The 20,806-nt window shown below is 39.6% G+C and overlaps 2 protein-coding genes across 6 annotated transcripts; one reads left to right on the top strand and one right to left on the bottom strand.

The window, feature by feature from the left end:
* Nucleotides 1-1,147: 1,147 nt before the first annotated feature.
* MRPL50 (mitochondrial ribosomal protein L50) lies at nt 1,148-8,491 on the bottom strand. The gene is made up of 2 exons (XM_061163530.1): nt 8,335-8,491; nt 1,148-1,926 (listed from the first exon to the last, which is right to left on the bottom strand). Exons 1-2 carry the CDS (start codon nt 8,421-8,423, stop codon nt 1,539-1,541), a joined length of 477 nt encoding a protein of 158 aa, XP_061019513.1. The 5' UTR covers nt 8,424-8,491; the 3' UTR covers nt 1,148-1,538.
* Nucleotides 8,492-8,603: 112 nt separating this feature from the next.
* ZNF189 (zinc finger protein 189) lies at nt 8,604-20,252 on the top strand. 5 transcript variants are annotated; one of them, XM_061163526.1, is made up of 4 exons: nt 8,604-9,015; nt 9,741-9,822; nt 13,563-13,654; nt 17,531-20,252. In XM_061163526.1, exons 3-4 carry the CDS (start codon nt 13,627-13,629, stop codon nt 19,249-19,251), a joined length of 1,749 nt encoding a protein of 582 aa, XP_061019509.1. In that variant the 5' UTR covers nt 8,604-9,015; nt 9,741-9,822; nt 13,563-13,626; the 3' UTR covers nt 19,252-20,252. The 5 variants fall into 5 exon arrangements, with proteins under 5 accessions (XP_061019509.1, XP_061019508.1, XP_061019507.1 ...); XM_061163525.1 differs by having other exon boundaries at nt 13,563-13,666; XM_061163524.1 differs by lacking the exon at nt 13,563-13,654.
* Nucleotides 20,253-20,806: the final 554 nt, after the last annotated feature.

The raw sequence follows: 20,806 nt of genomic DNA, 5'->3' as shown, positions 1-20,806 counted from the left end.
CACCAGGGAATCTTCAGTGTAGAGGTTACTGAAAATCTGATTATCCACTGATGGTATTTATAGGGCATGACTATACTGTAACTTATTTTTCTAATAAACATGCCAGAATTTATATAACCAACTAAATTTTGCCCTCTTCAAAGGAGTCACCCTAGGAAAAAAATAAATGCAAATTCCTTTGTTTAAAAAGTTGTCACTTTTCTTTCAGAATTATTAAACAAAATATATGACATTCCTTCTCCTCATGTCATTACTCTTTAGCCACCTCTAAAGTCTGAACAATAATAATTCCTAGTTTAATCACTTTATCATTTTTATCATTTAGAACCATCTGTTTAGCTATATAAGTAATTTCCACAAATTAAAGTACATGAGTCTGCAAAGATAAACTCTAGTGGATACTCATAAAGCATTCAAGGCCACCTTTTAAAAAAGGTTTGAAATAAACATCATCTCCTTTGAAGAGAATATCCATTCCAATACAGAATCTGGTATATATCTGACCAAAAGATTATATCTCTTAACAAAAGTGAAAGTCACTCAGTCGTGTCCGACTCTTTGCAGCTGCATGGACTGCACAGTCCACGAAATTCTCCAGGCCAGAATACTGGAGTGGGCAGCCTTTCCCTTCTCCAGATCTTCCCAATCCATGAATTGAACCCAGGTCTTCCGCATTGCAGGCAGATTCTTCAGCAGCTGAGCCACCAGGGAAGCCCAAGAATACTGGAGTGGGTAACCCATCCCTTGTCCAGTGGATTTTCCCGAACCAGGAATCGAACCAACCCAGGTCTCCTGCATTTCAGGCAGATTCTTTACCAGCAAAGCTACCAGGGAAGCCCATAGCTCTTAATAGTTGGCACATATTCTTTTCCATTTATAATACTGAAGAAAATGACAGGCTTCCTAGATGGCTCAGTGGTAAAGAATCTACTTGCAACGCAGGAGATCTGGGTTTGATCCTAGCGTCGGGAAGACCCCTGGAGAAGGAAATGGCAACCCACTCCAGTATTCTTGCCTGGGAAATCCCATGGATAGAGAAGTCTGGTGGGTCACAGTCCATAGGGTCACAAGAGTAGGACACAACTTAGCAACTGAACAAGAAAATGATGAGGCAGAAAAGCAAATATCACCTTAAATAAAACAAAAACATTCTTCAAATCTACTTTAATTCCAAGAGATTTATCTAGATTGAACAGTATTATTTTCTACTATTTCTAGTTGTACAGTAAAGCAAATAGACAATTTTCATAATATACAATTTTTATCTTTTAAAAATGTTACTTTATCTGTATATGTAATATATATTTTCATAAATTATGAATGACCTAATTCCATGAAAACTTTCTGCAAATGTGGAAAAATCTTATTTTTCAATTAATGACAAAAAAAAATTAATAACTTCCTTCCACAGAGAAAAGTGGGTGTAGAGACCAGTTCTGACAGCATTTCACAAGGTAAAGTACCAAAAAGTCTGATAAACAGCCCCCTTTTCAGGGGGAAAAAAAAAAAGATTTCAATGGGTTCTTCCTTTGAACTGTTCAGTAACCCCAGGTGATTTTTAAATTGGGAGGCAGATTACTGGCAATAAGTTCATCAAATTTAGATCTATCCTGAACAGGCACAGTATAGAAATCAAGAACATCTCTAACCCTGCACATCTGGTGAAGCCTGGAGTTAGGCACTGCATGGCCCAAGTCATCAGCTAAACGTGCTAAGAAGCTGAACTTCATATGAACATCTTCCAGGGAGATCTCCTGCCAACTGGTAGGAACAGATGAACCAAAAACTTCTTTGACATGAGATTTCAAACGACTCTGGAGATCTTCAGGTGGTATGTATGCTTGGCTTCGTAAGGGTGGACACACCAAGATAGGTTCTTTCTTCACCTCTTCTACTGTCTCAGCTACCACTGGCTGTTTCTCTTTTCTGGTGGGATCAAAAACAAGTAAGTGAATCTTCAGTTCACTGCATTAACGAAGTTGACATGCTGACCAACACCAGACCTAATTTTGCCCATCAATCTAAATCAATATACTGCACACTTACTACTTACACTTAACTCTCTCTGGGCACTGTTGAGAGAAGAATTAAATAGGTTTCTGCACTTATACATTCATAGTTGAACTCAACTGGCACAAGGAGAAAACAGAAACTAACTTCAGATTTTACATGCCCTAAGAATTTCCAAGAATGGATGAAGATGATAAATCCTCTGGAATTTCTGGTCCTCCCAGATCCAAACCCAATCTACCTAACCTCATCTCGCACTAACATCTTATATCCATTCTATGCCCTACTCAAACTGAACTACCTTCTGTTTCCCACTCTTCTGATATCACGTTAGCTCAAGTTATATCCTACCTGAAGTATCTATCTTTCACCTCCGATTACAGAATTCTTAATCCATCCTTTAAGTCCTAGGACAAAACTCTTCTCTCAAGCTTTACTTGATTTCCTCAATCAAATATAACTGTAAGCTCCTCTGATTTCTCATAGCACTTTTTAAAAAAGTGAAGTATAATTGATTTACATGTTGTGTTAGTTTCAAGTGTACAGCGGTGATTCAGTTTTGAATATATATGTGTGTGTATTGTAGTGTGTATACGTCAGTCCCAAACTCCTAATTTATCCCTCCCCTCCTTTCCCCTTTGGTAACCATAAGTTTGCTTTCTATGCCTGTGAGTCTGTTTCTGCTTTGTAAGTAAGTTCCTCTTTTTTTTTTTAAGATCCCACATATATTACAGTACTTAATATTGTTCTCAGAGCACACCTCATTCCACCTGAGTTTTAATTTTATTTATATTCTACTTCTCTTACTTCTCCTGAGAAATCAGGATTTCTCAGCACAAACATTACTGACATTTTGGACCAGATAATTTTTTATTGCAGGAGGCTGTCCTGTTCACCGTGGGTTGCTCAGCAGCACCCCTGGCCTCTACCCACTATATTCCAGTAGCACTCCTGTCCTCCAGTCATAATAACCAAAAGACACTGTCAAATGTTCCTGGTGGACAAAACTGCCCCCAGTTAATAATCACTGTGTCAGATTATAAACTCGAATAGAGATGTGTTTAGGAGTCCTTTAAAACAGCTTGTGTAACTATTACACATGGGCCAATGTGAGGGAGTCTGTCTTTACACATTATTTCAGTGCTTAATATCTGTTCATAAACTAACTCCTGCTTCCTATGGAGCTGTCCTGATTGGGATCGGTCATCCATACAGATATTGGAGAGTATCAGAAATGGACATTAGTCAAGGAAATGATTTGTATTGCTATTCCTCTGTGTCTATTCAAAGACTCTTCCACCTCTTTCTACATCAATTCTTTATCAATTTCCTCTTTCTACATCAATTCTTTATCAATTTCTCCTTATCTACTATTCTCAAGACATACAAATATGTGTGTCTATAGTATTTCCCATCTTTAAAGGAAATAATCTCCAAATTCCATGTTCCACTCCAGCTGCCTTTACAACAAAACTTCTCAAGAGTTGCCTACACAACTTCTATACCTCCTGATCTCCCACTTTCTATTGAAACTACCCCAGTTTCACAACCCATCGCAATGAAGTGTAGTCTATTCCCTTCATCTCAGTAATCTCTTATACAAGCATACCTCATCTTATAGCACTTCACAGAAACTGTGTTTTGTTACAAATTGAAGGTCTGTGACAACCCTGCAACCATCAAGTCTATGGGCACTATTATTCCAACAGCATTTGCTCACTTAATGTCTGTCACATCTTCAGAATTCTCACAATACGTCAAACTTTTTCAATATTTTATTTGCTATGTGATGACCAGTGATCTTTGATTTACTATTGTAATTGTTTTGAGGTGTCACAAACCATGCTCCTACAGACAACAAACTTAACTGACAAATATTGTGCATGTTCTCACTGCGCCACCAAGGGCTCTCTCCCTCTTCTTGGACTACCCTATTCCCTGAGATACAACAATACTGAAATTAGATCAATTAACCCCACAAGAGCCTATAAGTGTTCAAGTGAATGGAAGACTTGCCCATCTTTTACTTTAAATCAAAAGCTAGAATGATTAAGCTGAGTGAAGGCATGTCAAAAGCCAAACTAGGCTGAAAACTAAGACTTCCGGCTAAATATTTAGCCAAGTCGTGAATGCAAAGAAAAAGTTACTGAAGGAAATTAAAAGTATGACTCCAGTGAACACACAAATGTTAAAAAAGCAAAACAGCTTTATTCCTGATGTAGAAAAAGTTTTAATGGTCTGAACAGAAGATCAAACCAGCCACAATATTTCCTTAAGTCAAAGTTTAATCCAGATCAGGGCCCCAATGCTATTCAATTCTATGAAGGCTGAAAAAGGTGAGGAAGCTCTAAGTGGAAGCAGTGACAGATTTCATTTTCTTGAACTCCAAAATCACTGTGGATGGTGACTGCAGCCACAAAAGTTAAGACACTTGCTCCTTGAAAGGAAAGCTATGACAAAACTAGACAGCATATTAAAAAGCAGAGACACTTTGCTGACAAAGGTCAAAGCTATAGTTTTTCCAGTAGTCATGTATGGATGTGAGAGCTGGACCATAAAGAAGGCTGAGCACTGAAGAACTGATGCTTTCAAATGGTGGTGTTGGAAAAGACTCTTGAGAGTTCCCTGGACTGCAAGGAGATGAAACTAGTTAATCCTAAAGGAAATCAACCTTGAATATTCATTGGAAGGACTGCTGCTGAAGCTAAAGCTTCAATACTTTGGCCACCTGATGCAAGGAGCTGCCTCATTGGAAAAGACCCTGATCCTGGGAAAGACTGAAGGCAAAAGGTGAAGAGGGTGGCAGAGGATGAGATGGTTAGACAGGATCACCGACTCAATGGACATGAATCTGAGCAAACTCTGGGAGGAAGTGAAGGATGGGGGAGTCTGCATGCTGCAGTCCATGGGGTAGCAAAGAGTGGGACAGGACTTAGTGACTGAACAACAGCAGAGGTTGGTTCACGAGGTTTAAGGAAATAAGCTGTCCCTATAACATAGAAGTGCAGGGTGAACCAGCAACTACAAGTTGCACCAAGTTATCCAGAAAATTTTGCTAAGGTAATGAAGGTGGCTACACTAAACAACTGATTTTCCATGTAGACAAAACAGCCTTCTATTGAAAAATGCCATCTAGAATTTCTATAGACAGACAGAAGAAAGTCAATGCCTGGCTTCAAAGGACAGGTTTACTCTGCAAGAGGCTAACATAGCTGGTGACTTGAAGTTAAAATCAATGCTCATTTACCATTCTGAATATCCGAGGGCCCTTAAGAATTATGATAAATCTACCAGGCTTGTGTTCTATAAACACAACAACAAAGCCTGGAAGACAGAACATCTGCTTACAACAAGTTTTACTGCATATCTGAAGCCCACAGTTGAGACCTACTGCTCAGAAAAAGATCCCTTTCAAAATATTACTGCTCATTTAACAACACACCTGGTCACCTAAGCTCCCTGATGGAGATGTACAAGATTAATGTTTTCATGCATGCCAACACAACATCCACTCTGCAGTCCATGGAGCAAGGAATGAGCTTTACTTTCAAGTTTTATTATTTAAGAAACACATTTTGTAAGGCTATAGCTGCCATAGACAATGATTCCTCTGATGAATCTGGGCAAAGTCAGCTGAAAATGTTCTAAAAACAATTCATCAATCTAGATGCCATTGAGAATATTCATGTTTCATGAAAGTTAAAGTCACTCAGTTGTGCCCAACTGTGCAACCCCAGACTATACAGTCCATGGAATTCTCCAGGCCAGAATACCGGAGTGGGTTCCCTTCTCCAGGGTATCTTCCCAACCCAGGGATCGAAACCAGGTGTCCCACACTGCAGGCAGATTCTTCACCAGCTGAGCCACCAGAGAAGCCCAGTCATGATTCATGGGAAGAGATCAAAATAGCAAAAGAAACAAATTTGGAAGAAACCAACTCTAGCCCTCATGAACGACTTTCAGGAGTTCAAGATGTAGGTGAAGAAGTAATTGCAAATATAGAAGAAATAGCAAGAAAACTAGAATTAGAAGTGGACCCTCAGGTGTTTCTGAATTACTGCAATCTCTGGTGGCTCAGATGGTAAGGAATTCGCCTGCAATGCGGGAGACACAGGTTTCATCCCTGAGTTGGGACGATTCCCCAGAGAAGGGAATGGCTACCCATTCCTGCATGGAGAATTCCACGGAGAGGAGCCTGGCGGGCTATAGTCCACTGGGTTGCAGAGAGTCGGACACAATTGAGGAACTAACACTTTCAGTTTCAGGATAAAACCTCATCACTGAAGAGTTGTTCCTTCAGAATGAGAGAAGAAAATAGTTTCTTGAGATAGAATCTACTCCTGGTAAAGATACTGTGAAGACTGTGGAAAAGACAACAAAGGACCAAGAACATTACACCAACTTAGTTGATAAAGAGGGGGCAGAGTTTGAGAGAATTGATTTTAATACTGAAAGAAGTTCTACTGTGGGTAAAATGCTATCAAATAGCACTGCATGCTACAGAGAAATCACTCATGAGAGGAAGAGTCAATCAACGCTGCAAACTTCGTCTTACATTAAGTAATTACCAGACACCCAACCCTTCAGCAACCAACACCCTGAACATCAAAGCAAGACCCTCCACTATCAAAAAGATTATAACTCTCTGAAGGCTCAGATGATGGTTAGCAATTTTTAGCAATAAAATATTTTTTAACTAAGATATGTTTATTGTTTTCTTAGACTAATGCTATTGCACATTAAACACTGCAGTATGATGTAAGCATAACTTTAAATGCACTGGGAAACCCCAAAATCTGTATAACATGCTGAGATACTTGCTTTATCACAGTAATCGGGAAACAAACTTCAGTAACTCCAAGGTATGCCTGTACTGCTCTAGTTTTCTTAATAATTTACCACTTTTTGAAATTATATTTGTTCACTTTTCCCTCCACCAAAACATGCTTTATGAGGACAAAGATTTGGTTTATCTTATTAACAACTGCATTCCTCACATCTGGTATACAGTAGACACTCTAGAAATACTTGTTACATGAGTCAGTGAAACAAACTTGAAGGAGATTTGAGAAATAATAATAAATACTAACCAAAATAGAGGGAAAACAAGGAATTCCCTGGCGGTGCAGTGGATAGGAATCCACCTGCCAATGCATACCAGCTTAGATCTCTGGTATGGAAATATCCCACATGCCAAGGAGCAACTAAACTCATGCACCACAATTACTGAGCCTATACTGTAGAGCCCAGGAGTTACAACTACTGAGCCTATATGCTACAACTCCTGAAGCCCCGGCACCTAGTCTGTGCTCCACAAGAGAGAAGCCACCGCAATGGGAACCCCGCACAAGGGAACGAAGAGTAGCCCCCACTCGCAATGACTACAGAAGTCTGAAAGCAGCAAGGAAGACCTAGTGCAACCAAAAATTAAATAAACAGATCACATATTAAAAAAAGAATCAAAACAAAATGGAACAGAAGGAAAGCTAATAAAACATGAGCTGATGAGAAAAATCCCTTTGGGTTGAAGAAGTTTTTGTTGGAAACTTAAGAGGGTATACACTATTTCTTGAGGTTCCTACAAATCTTCATGTCCTAACACTATGTCACAGACTTACTTTCACAAAATTCCACTTGGCCCTGCAGAAAAAGCAGCAGATGGGGGAGTTAAGAGATCGGGATTCCAGATCCAGCCCTGTCATTAACTTGCTTTCTGACTTTGAGCAAAATATTGCTATTTCCTTCCGGTGCAGATTCGGTTCCCTCTTGCCAGAGTACTCACGCTCTGAGAAGGGACTCTGTTTCGCTGCTGCATCCTATATAAAGAAATGCTGGGCCTGGGCAGTTGTTTAATAACTATTTGAGTAAATCAACGAGCGGACAAAATGAGAATGCTGCACTCTGAATCTTTCTTGTGAATAAATACACTCCAAATGAATTTAGTTCAGCGAACACTTTCATATTCATGTCCTGAGTTGCCTGTCCTAAAGCAGTCATTTGTTTCCCGACACCACACTATACTGCGCGTCTGGAACACGTGGTCTGTTAAGTATGGTTTACCTAATAAATTAACAGGTGAAATGGAAGGAGAAGGGGGAGGTATTTCGGTTCTAAAATGAGTAAACTGAGGACAAACGAAATAACTGGACCCCACCACTCGCGGAAACAGGAGCTGAATGAAGCTCCTGAACTCAGAACCCTCACGCACTTTCTCGTCCTTTCCCTGGTAAGGCGCAGGGCCACGGTCCCGTCTTAAGTTCATCATTCTCAGTTCCTCTCCTTACTTTCTGTGAGCATGACCCACGGTCTAACCTTCCGCTTTACCTGAATCGAGACCAAAATTCTCTGCGTGGCGCCCCTGAAGCTACTGTGAGGCTTTTTCTTGCAACGCCGGCCACCCAGAGCGCCGCCATCTTCGGGGAGAGCTTGGTGACAGAGCCCCACCCCCAGGCGGCAGCGGCACGCGAAGATCAGCCAATAAAATGTAAGCTTAGTGGCATGTGTCTTTTTCCGGTTGCGACTAACCCAGGCTCCCTCGCCTTTTGCACTCCGGGAAGCGTAGTTCGGTAGCCATGGCCGTGGCAGGCTGGACCCCCGCGCTCTCTCAGAGCATGACGGGAGTTGTAGTTGAGGGGCGTCCCGGGAAGGTTCCCGGTGACGCCTTCTGGTCCGGGGGCGGGCGGTCACAGCGCTCTTTGGCTGAAAGCAGCAGGAACTGGCGACCGAGAGGAGGCTCTAGCGAGGCCTGGAAGGCTGCACAGCCAGTCAGGGGAGGGGGTGCGGGGTGGGGGCGGCCAAGTAGCGCGTCTGACAGGCTGCTGAGGTCGTGACCGCTCGAGGCAGGACCTGACCAGATCCAGCCTAGAGGCCTGGCTTTCTTCAGGCCTAATATTCAGCGGCCGGGTAGGCCTTGCCACAGCCTCCTTTTCGTGCGGCCACCCGGGATTCCTGCCCTGATTTTCTGTCTGAGAGATGGCCTCGCCGAGTCCCCCGCCAGAGCCAAAGGTAAGTCGCCCCTCCGAGTATCCCCGTTCTCTTGCCTTTACCTAGCTCGCTAGGCCGCGCCACCGCCCCCACCCCCCTTCTCGGGTCTTTAGGGCCAGCGCGGTGCAATGATGTACCCCCTAATGTACTGGGGAGCCTTTCGCCATCACACTGCCCAGTGGCTGCTTTTTTCAAGAGCGACTTGATAAATCTAAAGAAAATTAGTAATGCTCCAAACTAGCGTTTTCATTTATGAGTTCTTCCAGGTGAAGTTAGCTTTTTTCATCCTCCCTTGTGTCTTCTACACCTGCCCCATGCCTGGACCCAAAGTAGACGCTTAGAAGAATTAACATAATTGAGTTGAAAAGAGTCATAATTGAGTTGGAACGGGGCGAGGAGGTGCAGAAAACTTGGGAAGGCCTTAGTGCAGCTTACTAAAATTAAATTATTAGGGCATACTGGGTAAACCTTATCCTTAGGCTCCTCACTACAGAGGACAGAGATCCAGCTGTGTTTTTCTCTAATTTGAGGTGTCCAAATTCTGTCGGTTCCCGGAATTGAGCCCCATTTGTAACTCTTGGTTATTATGTTCCTCCTAGCCTACCCGGGCCGGCCCTGATAAGTGGTTGTTTCTGCTACTTTCAGTGGTAGAATTGTCCTTGAGACAACAAGAACTGACTACAGAAATCATACTATTTCAGGGCTTGCTGACATTTGAGGATGTGGCTGTGTTTTTTACCCAGGAGGAGTGGGATTATCTGGATCCAGCTCAGAGAAGCCTGTATAAAGATGTCATGATGGAGAATTATGGAAACCTGGTCTCACTGGGTAAGAATCTGCTGTTTCTTGGATCAAAATAGCTAAGAAACTGTAAGAAAGCAGAACACATGAGCTAGTACCATACCGAATTGCTTTGTTCCAAGGCTCCAATTCAGACCTTTCAGCCATGAATTCTTTCCATGGCTCTCATCCCTACCGTCCTTGCAGTGACCAAAATACAAGCTTTTCTGGCTTCCATCCTCTTACTCTGATTCCCATATTGCTCTGTACTTTCCCTCCTAGCTCATCCTCCCACTGCTTTCCTCCCACCCTTTTCACTCTGCCTTCTGGAGCCCCTGTTTCTCTTCACATGGTGTTCCCTACCCCTCCTGGTCTTAACTGAAACCTGGCAATTTCCCAAGGACACTACTTCTCTGGCAGAGGCGGCTTATTCTCCCACATCCTCTTCCTTCCCCATCCTTTGTCTCAGGGCTAAAAGGGAAAAATAATTGTTCTCCTAACTTTTCAGTACTGTTCCCAAAGCATTAGTTTTCCATTTTCAAATGTAATTTCTCTTTTGAGGTCTCAGCTGTCTTGCTCTACCCTCTTAATTTCTTTTCACTATCATCTGTCAATTTTTTTTTTTTTTTTTTTGGTGTCTCACACATAGATTTTGTCACATTTCGGAATCTTCTCTTTGTTAACCCACACCATCCATCATACAGTCATTACTTCTGCCTCACTGTATCTTCAAGGACCCTGCTTTTCCATTCTTATTAAGCACCTCACATCAATGATCACACCCTCAATTTTGTTATAACAGGCAAATTTTAAACCCTGGTATCTTGTATTTTGACTAATACCTTATTCTTTCTCAGGCAGTAGATGTTTATTGACTATAACTAAACAAGTCAACAAAACAGACACGATCCCTGCTATGTCTGCTAAGCTCCATGTGGAGCTTACTGTAACTTCCTGTCTATCTCTTCTCCTCCTTTCCTACTGAACCTATTTATTCTTAATCTTTCCTGTTCCTTGACTTCCTTTCTTCCCCCCCCAGGCTCTTAGTTCCCTCATGCTTCACCTTCTCATCTAACCCATAGCTGCTGCTAAGTCGCTTCAGTTGTGTCCGACTCTATGCGACCCCATAGACGGCAGTCCACCAGGCTCCCCTGTCCCTGGGATTCTCCAGGCAAGAGTACTGGAGTGGGTTGCCATTTCCCTCTCCAATGCATGAAAGTGAAAGTGAAGTTGCTCAGTCGTGTCCGACTCCTAGCGACCCCATGGACTGCAGCCTACCAGGCTCCTCCATCCATGGGATTTTCCAGGCAAGAGTACTGGAGTGGGTTGCCATTGCCTTCTCCGCTAACTCATAGACCTATACATAAAATGATCACCAGCATGCTCTCTTGCCACTTTGTTATCATGTTCTACCCATTCTACATCTTGAAGTCCTGTACTGGTTATAAAATCTGCCTTTTTCTCTTACCTGATTTGCTGAACACAGCAAGAGAAGTTCTGTAACTGAAAGAATTGATGCCCTGCATATATACAGGTGGTTTCCTTCTTCTGGATATAAAGACCACTGGGTTTATATAGCTCAGCAAATTTTTTTATCATTGATTTGCTCCTACCCCTGTTTCTTTTAGTGACTATTTCAGAAACTTTGAGTTTTCCTTGGGTTCATCACTCAGTGGTGGACCTCACCTTCTGTTTCATGGATAAGATAGAGACTACCACACATGAACTCTCAAGTTTTCTACCCCTCATTGCACATGTAAGGTTGCACATTCTTCAAGAACTTATCAGTCTCCCCCCTGCCACCCCACCCCCGTGTAATTTTAGTCTCTATTCTTTCTACCCTGGTACCTTTATTCTGATGATGGGTATGTTCATGGCACCAGAGCTCTCCTTTGAGCCAGAGTCCTTCTTGCTGCTCCTGTAACCTACTACTTGTTTGCTTCACAGCCAGATTTTTTTAAGAGTGGTTAATGTATATCCTCTACTACTTTACTTCCATTATCTCTAAGCCTCTTTCTGTACCTCTGCCACTTACCTTCAGTTGTTTAACATTTATCAATGTTAAACAGTTGTCAAATACAGTAGATTCTTTTGGGACTATATTTAATTTAATTTCTTTATAGATATTTGAAACTCTTATTGCTTCCTTCTATTTCTTTGCATTCTCAGACTTTTCTCAGTCTATAAACCTACCTTAGCAGATCTTATTTACACTCAGGTCATCAAGAATGTGATGATAAGTCTCAAATCTTTATCTCTACTTAAGTAGAGAGAAAATATGGAGCCTAACTGCCTAAAAAAATCCCAATTCTACTACTTACAAGACTTGTGACCATGGGTGAATTAGTTAACCTTTCTGTGCCTGTTTTCCTTTTTTATATAAAAATGGAAATAATAATAGTACTTACCTCTTAGCATTATTGTGAGCATTAACTCAGTTAATACATGTAAAGCATTTAGGACACTGACAAGCATGTATTAAGTAGAATGTATAAATGTCAATTGTTACCTTCATCATCATTGTCATTATCTTCTCTGTTGAACTCCAACTTCTCAGTCATCTCCTTTGAAGATCACATAAGTAACTCACATCTGGCAGATCTCAAATTATCTACTAAGATATAAGGGCCTCCTCTTCAGAATTCAGTCCTCCATTCTCTGTGCTGTCTTTTATACACTTCCATTGTTGAATTTATTATAGTGTACCATAATCATTATGTTATTTCTCTAAGTGGACTGATCTTCAAGAGGAGAGTAACTGTATTCTTTCATTTGATTTCTCCAGGACTTAGCATAGAGCCAGGCATATATTATATGCTTCTTAAATATTTGGGTGACTGAGTGAGTATATTTAAGACTCAGTATCTTTTGACAAGATGATTGCACTAGCTTGTAATCGAGCCCCTTGGCCTCCAGTCTCCCTTTCTTCTAATATATTCTCTCTATTGCTACCAAAGTGATTTTGTGTTAGTTAACTGCTTACAACTTCTGGTGATTTCTGACACCTTAAAGGATAAAAAAAAAATCTTAATTTCTTTTCCTGTATACTAGAACCACCTTATGTAGCTCCCGTGTAGCTTTCTAGCCTCATCTGTTGTTTTCAGCATACAACTTTAGTCTCCAGCCATATCAGATGCTAGGTTTTTTTTTTCCATTATGCTATGATATCTCTGAGTCACTGACAGCTTTTTCCACCCATATGGTGTCCTGGTTGATAATATCAGGCGAATGCCCAGCCTTGCCTGTGCCTAGTGCTGTAAAATGGCAGTGAGCCCATCTGTGATCTCCTGCTTTCAGGCTCTCTTCTTTATTGTAGCTGAAATACAGCTTTTCATGAGTTATTATTTCTTCCTCCACAATCTTTTCATCTTCCTGTATAAATTCTGTATCCACTCCTTTGATTTGTGCTCCCTTGATGAGAGACTATGTTTTCTGGTATTTCATTCTGTTACTCTACTTAACACAACTTGTCTAGCTTTGTAATTTTGCCTCTTTAGTCATACCTATCCTTTCCATGCTGATTTTTCTTTAAAAACTGCAATAACAACGTTGATGACAACTTGATCTCTCAGTTCTTGACCTTTCAGTTCTTTCAATTGAATTAGACTTCTTCAGTTTTGATAACTTCTCTCCAGACTGCTAGAGCCAGATTGGACCTTAGTCTCTTTCCAAGTATTTATTCAACTGCTCATTCATTCAGTAAATAATTATAAAGCATTGTGCTTGGCCTAAAAATGCAAGTCCTTCCCCATTCTCTCATTGTTTTGTTTTGTTTTTTTTTTTCCTAGAAAACTGAGAGAACTGCACTTTGAGGCACCTGTTTACTCTAGAAAAATTAGCTATGACCAGAGGATGGGAACCTGCAGTACAAGCATGGCAGGTACCTCAGAAGGTGGTTATGGCTCCCAAGCCCAGGCCTAATGGCTAGTCCTTTCCAGGCTGCTCTGTTTGGAAGCCTAGACTCACTCATTTTACATGTCTTTCCATTTGACCTGTTTGTTTTCATGCTAGTGCCTCTGTGTTTTATTTACTTTAGCAATATATTATATTTCATGTCTGGTAAGATAAAGTCACTCTTACATTCTCTTTCAAGTTATACAGTTGACCCTTGAACGATATTGGTTTGAAATGTGAGTCCACTTGTTCATGAATTTTTTTCACTAAATACATACTAGAGTACTACACAATCTGCAATTGACTGAATCCGTAGGTGCAAAACCATGGATATGGAGGGCCAACTATAAAGTTATATGTACATCTTCAACAGAGTGGAGGATCAGTGCCCCTAACCTTCATGTTGTTCAAGGGTCAGTTGTACTTAACTAGTTTTCTGCATTCTTCCAGTTGAAATTTAGATTCATTGGGGTTTTTTAATTGGTTTGTGGGATTTTGGTTTGGATAGTTAAGTTGTTAGTTGGTTTGGGAAGAAGTAAGAGTCTTATAATGTTGACTGTCTTTGGCAATTGGTTGATTCTAGTTAACTGTCTTATGTCCTTCAGAAAAATTGTATGGATTCTTTTATGGATCTTGCATTTCTTGTTAGATATATTCCTAGGCTTTATGGTTTTTAATATCATGAAGAGCATATTTCTTTTCTTATAATATTTATTAACTAGTTATTCTTGGTAGTAAGAACCAGTATTTGTTTTATATGTTAGTCCTTTCATAGCTATTATATTTCATTTAATTTCTGTTAGGAATTTTGGGTAGGGGGTCATTGTTGTTCAGTTGCTCAATTGTGTCTGATTCTGCAACCCCATGGACTGCAGCATGCCAAGCTTCCCTGTCCTTCACTGTCTCCTAGAATTTGCTCAGATTCATGTCCATTGAGTTGGTGATGTCATCTAAGCATTTCGTCCTCTGCCACCCATTTTCTCAGAATTCTCCACTGTGACTTGTCTGTCTTGGGTGGCCCTGCATGGCATAGCTCATGGCTGCATTTAGTTATGCAAGCCCCTTTGACACAACATAGGTGTGATCTATGAAGGGGAGGCAGTCATATCATCTGCAAATAGTGTAATTGTATTACTCCTTTGAGTAAAACCCTGGAACAGTATCCACTGAGTAAATATTATGAAGAGACTTTAACACAAAGTCTCAGAAAGAACTTGTAATCCAATGGAAAATACAAACTGAAGTACAGTGTAATAATAGCTATAATGCAGTTATGGACAAGGGATGGTCATCAAAAACAGAACACTTAAATCATCTAGTGGATTAAGCGAAGGCTTTATAGAGGAACTATTGCATTGCATTGAATTTTAAAAAGAAACCAAGAGATTCCCAAGTAAACAATGTCAGTGGATATTTCATAAATGAAATATGCAAAGAACTATCATAAATGACTAAAGCATAAGCAATTTACCCACTTAAAGTGTGAGAGCATGGGAAGGAGAGTGAGTTGAAGCTTAGAGACCTCAAGAAGTACTGAGTATCATAGTATAGAGAGATTTGGTTTGATTTTAGAGATAATAGGATCTGTAGGTGGTGACATGATTAGAATTCCATTTCATGAAAATCTCTCTGGATTCAATGAAATAGATGCAACCTAAAGACCAGAGCCAAAGATTATTAGATGGCTTTTGCAATAATCTATGGAAAACAGAGAGGGCAAATGCTAAAGAGTAGAATCATTGATTTTGGTGATTGATTAATAGTAAGAAAAAGGGAGAAATCTAGAATGATTTCCTGCTGTGGGACTGTAGGGTGATGGACAGTTAATGCTCCCTAAAGGAACATGATTAAAGGTGGAGACAGACATGACAGCAAATGATGATGGTCATGTTATTTGTGAGACCTTTTTGAGACAGCTTAGTGGCAATATTCAGAGAGTGTGTATATAGAGCAAGATGAGGATATAAACATGGACAATAATATCCTTAAACAATTGAGGAGAAGAGAAATGCATGCGGGAAATGTATTAGAAAAGGCCAAATAAGAAGTAGGAAGAGAACTAGAATACAAGAGCATAAAAACCAAAAATAGTGTAAAGAAATGGGAGTGGTCAACAGTATCACATGCTGCAAGTAAAATAAGGACTAAAAAATGTCCATTGCATTTGTTACTTGAAAGTCATTGGTGATTTAATGAGAAGTTTCTTTTGATACTAGAAACAGAAACCAGATTTTATAATAGATTATTGAGTAGGTTGAATGGGAAGAGATTGAGTGTGGAAAACTTAGTTAGAAAATGGAGAGGTACAGTGTTAAGATTTTTTTTTTTCAAAGCTTGGATTTCATCTAGAAAAGGATTTCAGGTTCAAGATAAAGTTGGATATATTTTGTATGTTGGTAAGAAGGTGTATGTAGAATTCTATGGAGAATACAGATTGAAGAAAGAGGAAGAAATGGTAATTGAACAAGTGCCCAGAGGCAAGTGGGATCGAGAGAGTAGATGACTTAGCCTTGGATAAGAATGGGATATATCTTCATGTAGCAGTGCAGGTAATTTTAGGTAGGAGGCAAATTGGTGAGGCAGTTCTCATCCTTTTTCTTTGAAAGAAAACACTGTCTACTGAAAATGAATTTGAGAGAGCACTGTAAGTAGCCTTAAGTAAAAATAAAAGTTTCTTAGGGAAATAACAGAAGAGGGTTTTTTTTTTAATAAAATAATGACTGGTTTGAAGTAAGTGAAAAGAAAATTCAAAGATGACTCCACAGTTAGAATATTATAAAACTGAAAGAAAAAAGGAAGTATAAAAAAGGAAAAATTGTTAGGGTCAAATAAGAATTTAGTGGTGACTGAATCTTCTCATGGAGTTATCCACCAGGCAGCAAGAGATAGAAAATCAGGAAAGAAGTCAGAGACATACCTAAGTGTTCCATATGCTGCTCTGTTTTATTATAGACCATTATGTTATCTTTCTTCCAATGCATGCAAGTTTATCATTTCTCAGATGTCATGTAGACTCCCAGTTGGAAATAGATAGTTCCAACGTGGGTCTTATATCTTTAGAGGAATGAGACTCATCTATCCTTGAAGAATGTGGTATCTGTGGTAGGTGAAGTCATGAACTACCACAGATTATTTTTTTTCCTAGTTTCTTCCATTAGCTCTAAACATGTTCTTTTTTTTCCCCCCTGTTTTTCTATATAATAGAGTCCATGTCACTTCAACTCAGTTTTTTAAAGCCATTTATCTCCATATAAGAACTATTTTACTTGATATCTTCTTTGTCATATTCTACTCTTTCCCTGTTTGTACTTATCACCTATTCCACTTGGTAAGAGGCTTCATGCCTTATCTCTAAATTCTAATTCATTATATTAATACAATGCCTGGAATGCTTTTATTCTCAATAAATTCTTATTAATGAATGAATTGTTGTTTCCTCTGGTTTTTGTCTGTTTTCCTTCAGCATCATTTTATGTGTTCTTTTCTGTTCAGTTATTTGGCTTATTCACATTACAATAATGCTACTTCATCCTAAGTTTTTCTGAACCTACTGTTTTCTTTCCACATTGCCCTATCTTTCCTGATAGTTTATCCTACCATTACTTAATTTCTTTGTTACCCTTTCTTTAAGAAAAGCATTTCATTTTATCAGAAAACTAATAGTAAATAATATTTATATAGCTTGTACTGTTTGCCAGGTAGTTTTAAATACTTTATGTATTTGAACTAATGTAGTCACAAAGGTGCTATGATATAGTGAACTACATTTTATGTACATAGTAGATTAATTTAATTATCTTACAACAGTTTCTTCTTTCTGGCAAAGAACTAGGCTGACATTTCTTTTTTCCGTTTATTCCAGATGTTTTGAACAGAGATAAGGATGAGGAGCCAACTGTGAAACAAGAAATTGAGGAAATTGAGGAAGAAATGGAACCACAGGGTATAATAGTTACAAGAATCAAAAGTGAAATTGACCAGGATCCCATGCATAGAGAAACCTTTGAACTTGTTGGTAGGTTAGATAAACAAAGAGGAATCTTCTTATGGGAAATACCAAGGGAATCTTTGACCCAGGAACAAAGAATGTTCAGAGGAAACACTAACATTATCCGTAAGAGACCAAATTCAGAAGAGAAATGTCATAAATGTGAAGAATGTGGAAAGGGTTTTGTCCGCAAAGCTCATTTCATTCAACATCAAAGGGTCCATACTGGAGAGAAACCTTTCCAATGTAATGAATGTGGGAAAAGTTTTAGTCGCAGTTCATTTGTTATTGAACATCAGAGAATTCATACCGGGGAAAGGCCCTATGAGTGTAATTACTGTGGAAAAACCTTTAGTGTGAGCTCAACCCTTATTAGACATCAGAGAATCCACACTGGAGAGAGACCTTATCAGTGTAATCACTGTAAACAGAGCTTCAGCCAGCGAAGAAGCCTTGTTAAACATCAAAGGATTCACACAGGTGAGAAACCCCATAAATGTAGTGACTGTGGGAAAGCCTTCAGTTGGAAGTCACACCTGATTGAACATCAGAGAACACACACTGGTGAGAAACCCTATCACTGTACCAAATGTAAGAAAAGCTTTAGTAGAAATTCGTTACTTGTTGAACATCAGAGAATTCACACTGGGGAAAGACCCCATAAATGTGGTGAATGTGGGAAAGCCTTTAGATTAAGTACATATCTTATACAACACCAAAAAATCCACACTGGTGAGAAACCTTTTCTTTGTATTGAATGTGGAAAAAGCTTCAGTCGGAGCTCATTCCTTATCGAACATCAGAGGATCCATACAGGTGAAAGACCTTATCAGTGCAAAGAGTGCGGGAAAAGCTTCAGTCAACTTTGCAACCTTACTCGTCATCAGAGAATTCACACAGGGGACAAACCCCATAAATGTGAGGAATGTGGAAAAGCCTTTAGTAGAAGCTCAGGTCTTATTCAGCACCAGAGAATCCACACCAGGGAGAAGACTTATTCATACAGTGAAACCAAGGAAAGTTTTGACCCAAATGGTGGTCTTGTTATACAACAGGAAGTCTACCCTAAGGAAAAATCTTATAAATGTGATGAATGTGGGAAAACTTTCAGTGTCAGTGCTCATCTTGTGCAACATCAAAGAATCCACACTGGTGAAAAGCCCTACCTATGTACTGTATGTGGGAAAAGCTTCAGTCGGAGCTCATTTCTTATTGAACACCAGAGAATCCACACTGGTGAGAGACCCTATCTGTGCAGACAGTGTGGCAAAAGTTTTAGTCAACTTTGTAATCTTATTCGACATCAGGGCGTTCACACAGGTAATAAACCCCATAAATGTGATGAATGTGGGAAGGCCTTTAGCCGGAACTCTGGCCTGATTCAGCATCAGAGAATACATACAGGAGAAAAACCTTATAAGTGTGAGAAGTGTGACAAAAGTTTTAGTCAGCAGCGCAGCCTTGTCAACCATCAGAAGATCCATGCAGAGGTGAAAATTCAAGAAACCCATGAATGTGATGCTTGTGGTGAAGCCTTCAATTGCCCCATTTCTCTTATTCAGCATCAAAAATTGCATGCTACATGGATGCAGTAAATGTGGAGAAATACTTAAGTTCAGTTTGACTTTAGATCAGGTACCCAAGTGCAGTTTCAGTATGGCTCAATGTGAGTCCCACTTAGTGATCAAAGCAGATGCTCTTTGGCCTCAGGCAAATGGTTTCTAAAGATTCTGTGAATAATGGGTAGCTGCCCACAAGCAGTTGAAGACTTCATTACTCTTCATTTTGATCAGAGAAAGACTCAGTAATTTAAGCTGCCTTTTTTTTTTCCCCCCAGATCTCTCAGTGGAGAGGTTAAAGCCAAGTTCAGAGCACTTAATTATAATTAATAAAAGGGAGAAGAACAAAGTTGCATAATGCCTAGGGGAGTTGGAAGCAGCTGATGTTAGAAAACTTAGTCCTCTGGCACCACAATTTATGGTGGTTCTTTCAGTTCCACTATATGTTTGGCTGTGTATGCCAAAGTTCAATGGTTAAGCATACGATTATGTTTTCAAGGAAACAAAGCCCCCATTTTTTTTTTAAAGAACTGACATCCAAAGCTGTTGTCCTTGTTAAAGCCAGTTTGGCATGTGGGTTAAAGGCAATTCCAATGCCATGTGGTTCCCAGATCTGTGAAATGAGTGGACCATTAATTTTATATGTAAAGATTATGTAACAAACCTAGCAAAGGTGTTACCAAGGAACCTTTGGGAGTGCCTTTTTTTTCCCCTAAGATGGGCCCAAAAAGGTGGAGGAAGACACTGTTCTTTTTATGCCCTCCATTCTGTGAAAGATATTTGTAGTCCTAGACAGATTAAATCTTATTCCTCTACTACCAGTAGCATGTGAAAGTGTAAATATTTTGATTAAGAGAGTTGGAAATAAAAAGACCTGGAGTCTATGCTAGGAAACATATTTTGGTATTGCTTTGGTTTTTATGGTAACTAGACTTTGCATGCAATCTTTATTTCTGGTTCTAGGGCTTCCCTTAGTTAATGGTTATTATAAACCTATTAATTCATCTGTTCTAGTCATTAAATCTGTTTTGTTTTTTGCTTTGTGTAAGAGTTTATTACTCCATTGTAAAATCTATCCTGTCAAATGCATTACTGCATTTAAAAATTAGAATCAAGAATTTAAATTGCTTTCATTTGTTCTACTTCTGACTAGTTACCTTTTCTGGGATAGTTCAATTGAGGTTAAGTCTTTCATTCCTAATTCCAAATCACTAGCACACTCTTATTCTAGATTTCTTAATAGTTTTAAGCAAAAGACCTCATTTTCTCCTATAACCTAGACATTCTTGATATCACCTCTAAATTTTCATCTTCCCACCTCTGAATATGTGTGTGTGTGTGTATGTGTGTGTGCACATGTAAGTGTGGATGTTATGGTGTGTGTAAAAATACACCTCTTTGTGCACTTCCTTATTCAAGTACTCATAGTTACCATACAGTTAACTGAACCGTTGACTATAGTTAACTGTTTGTACAAGTAAAAAGTAGAAAACATAATTGATAATGCATTTTTCAGTAAAATTATCCTCCTACCCTAAATCGTCCCATTTTACTTTTTCTGCACCAGTAGTTCCCCAGCCCAGGTTCACAA

This window comes from Dama dama, chromosome 16 (assembly GCF_033118175.1).
Source record: "Dama dama isolate Ldn47 chromosome 16, ASM3311817v1, whole genome shotgun sequence".
NCBI lineage: Eukaryota > Metazoa > Chordata > Mammalia > Artiodactyla > Cervidae > Dama > Dama dama.
This window is presented reverse-complemented; position numbering and strand designations above follow the sequence as displayed.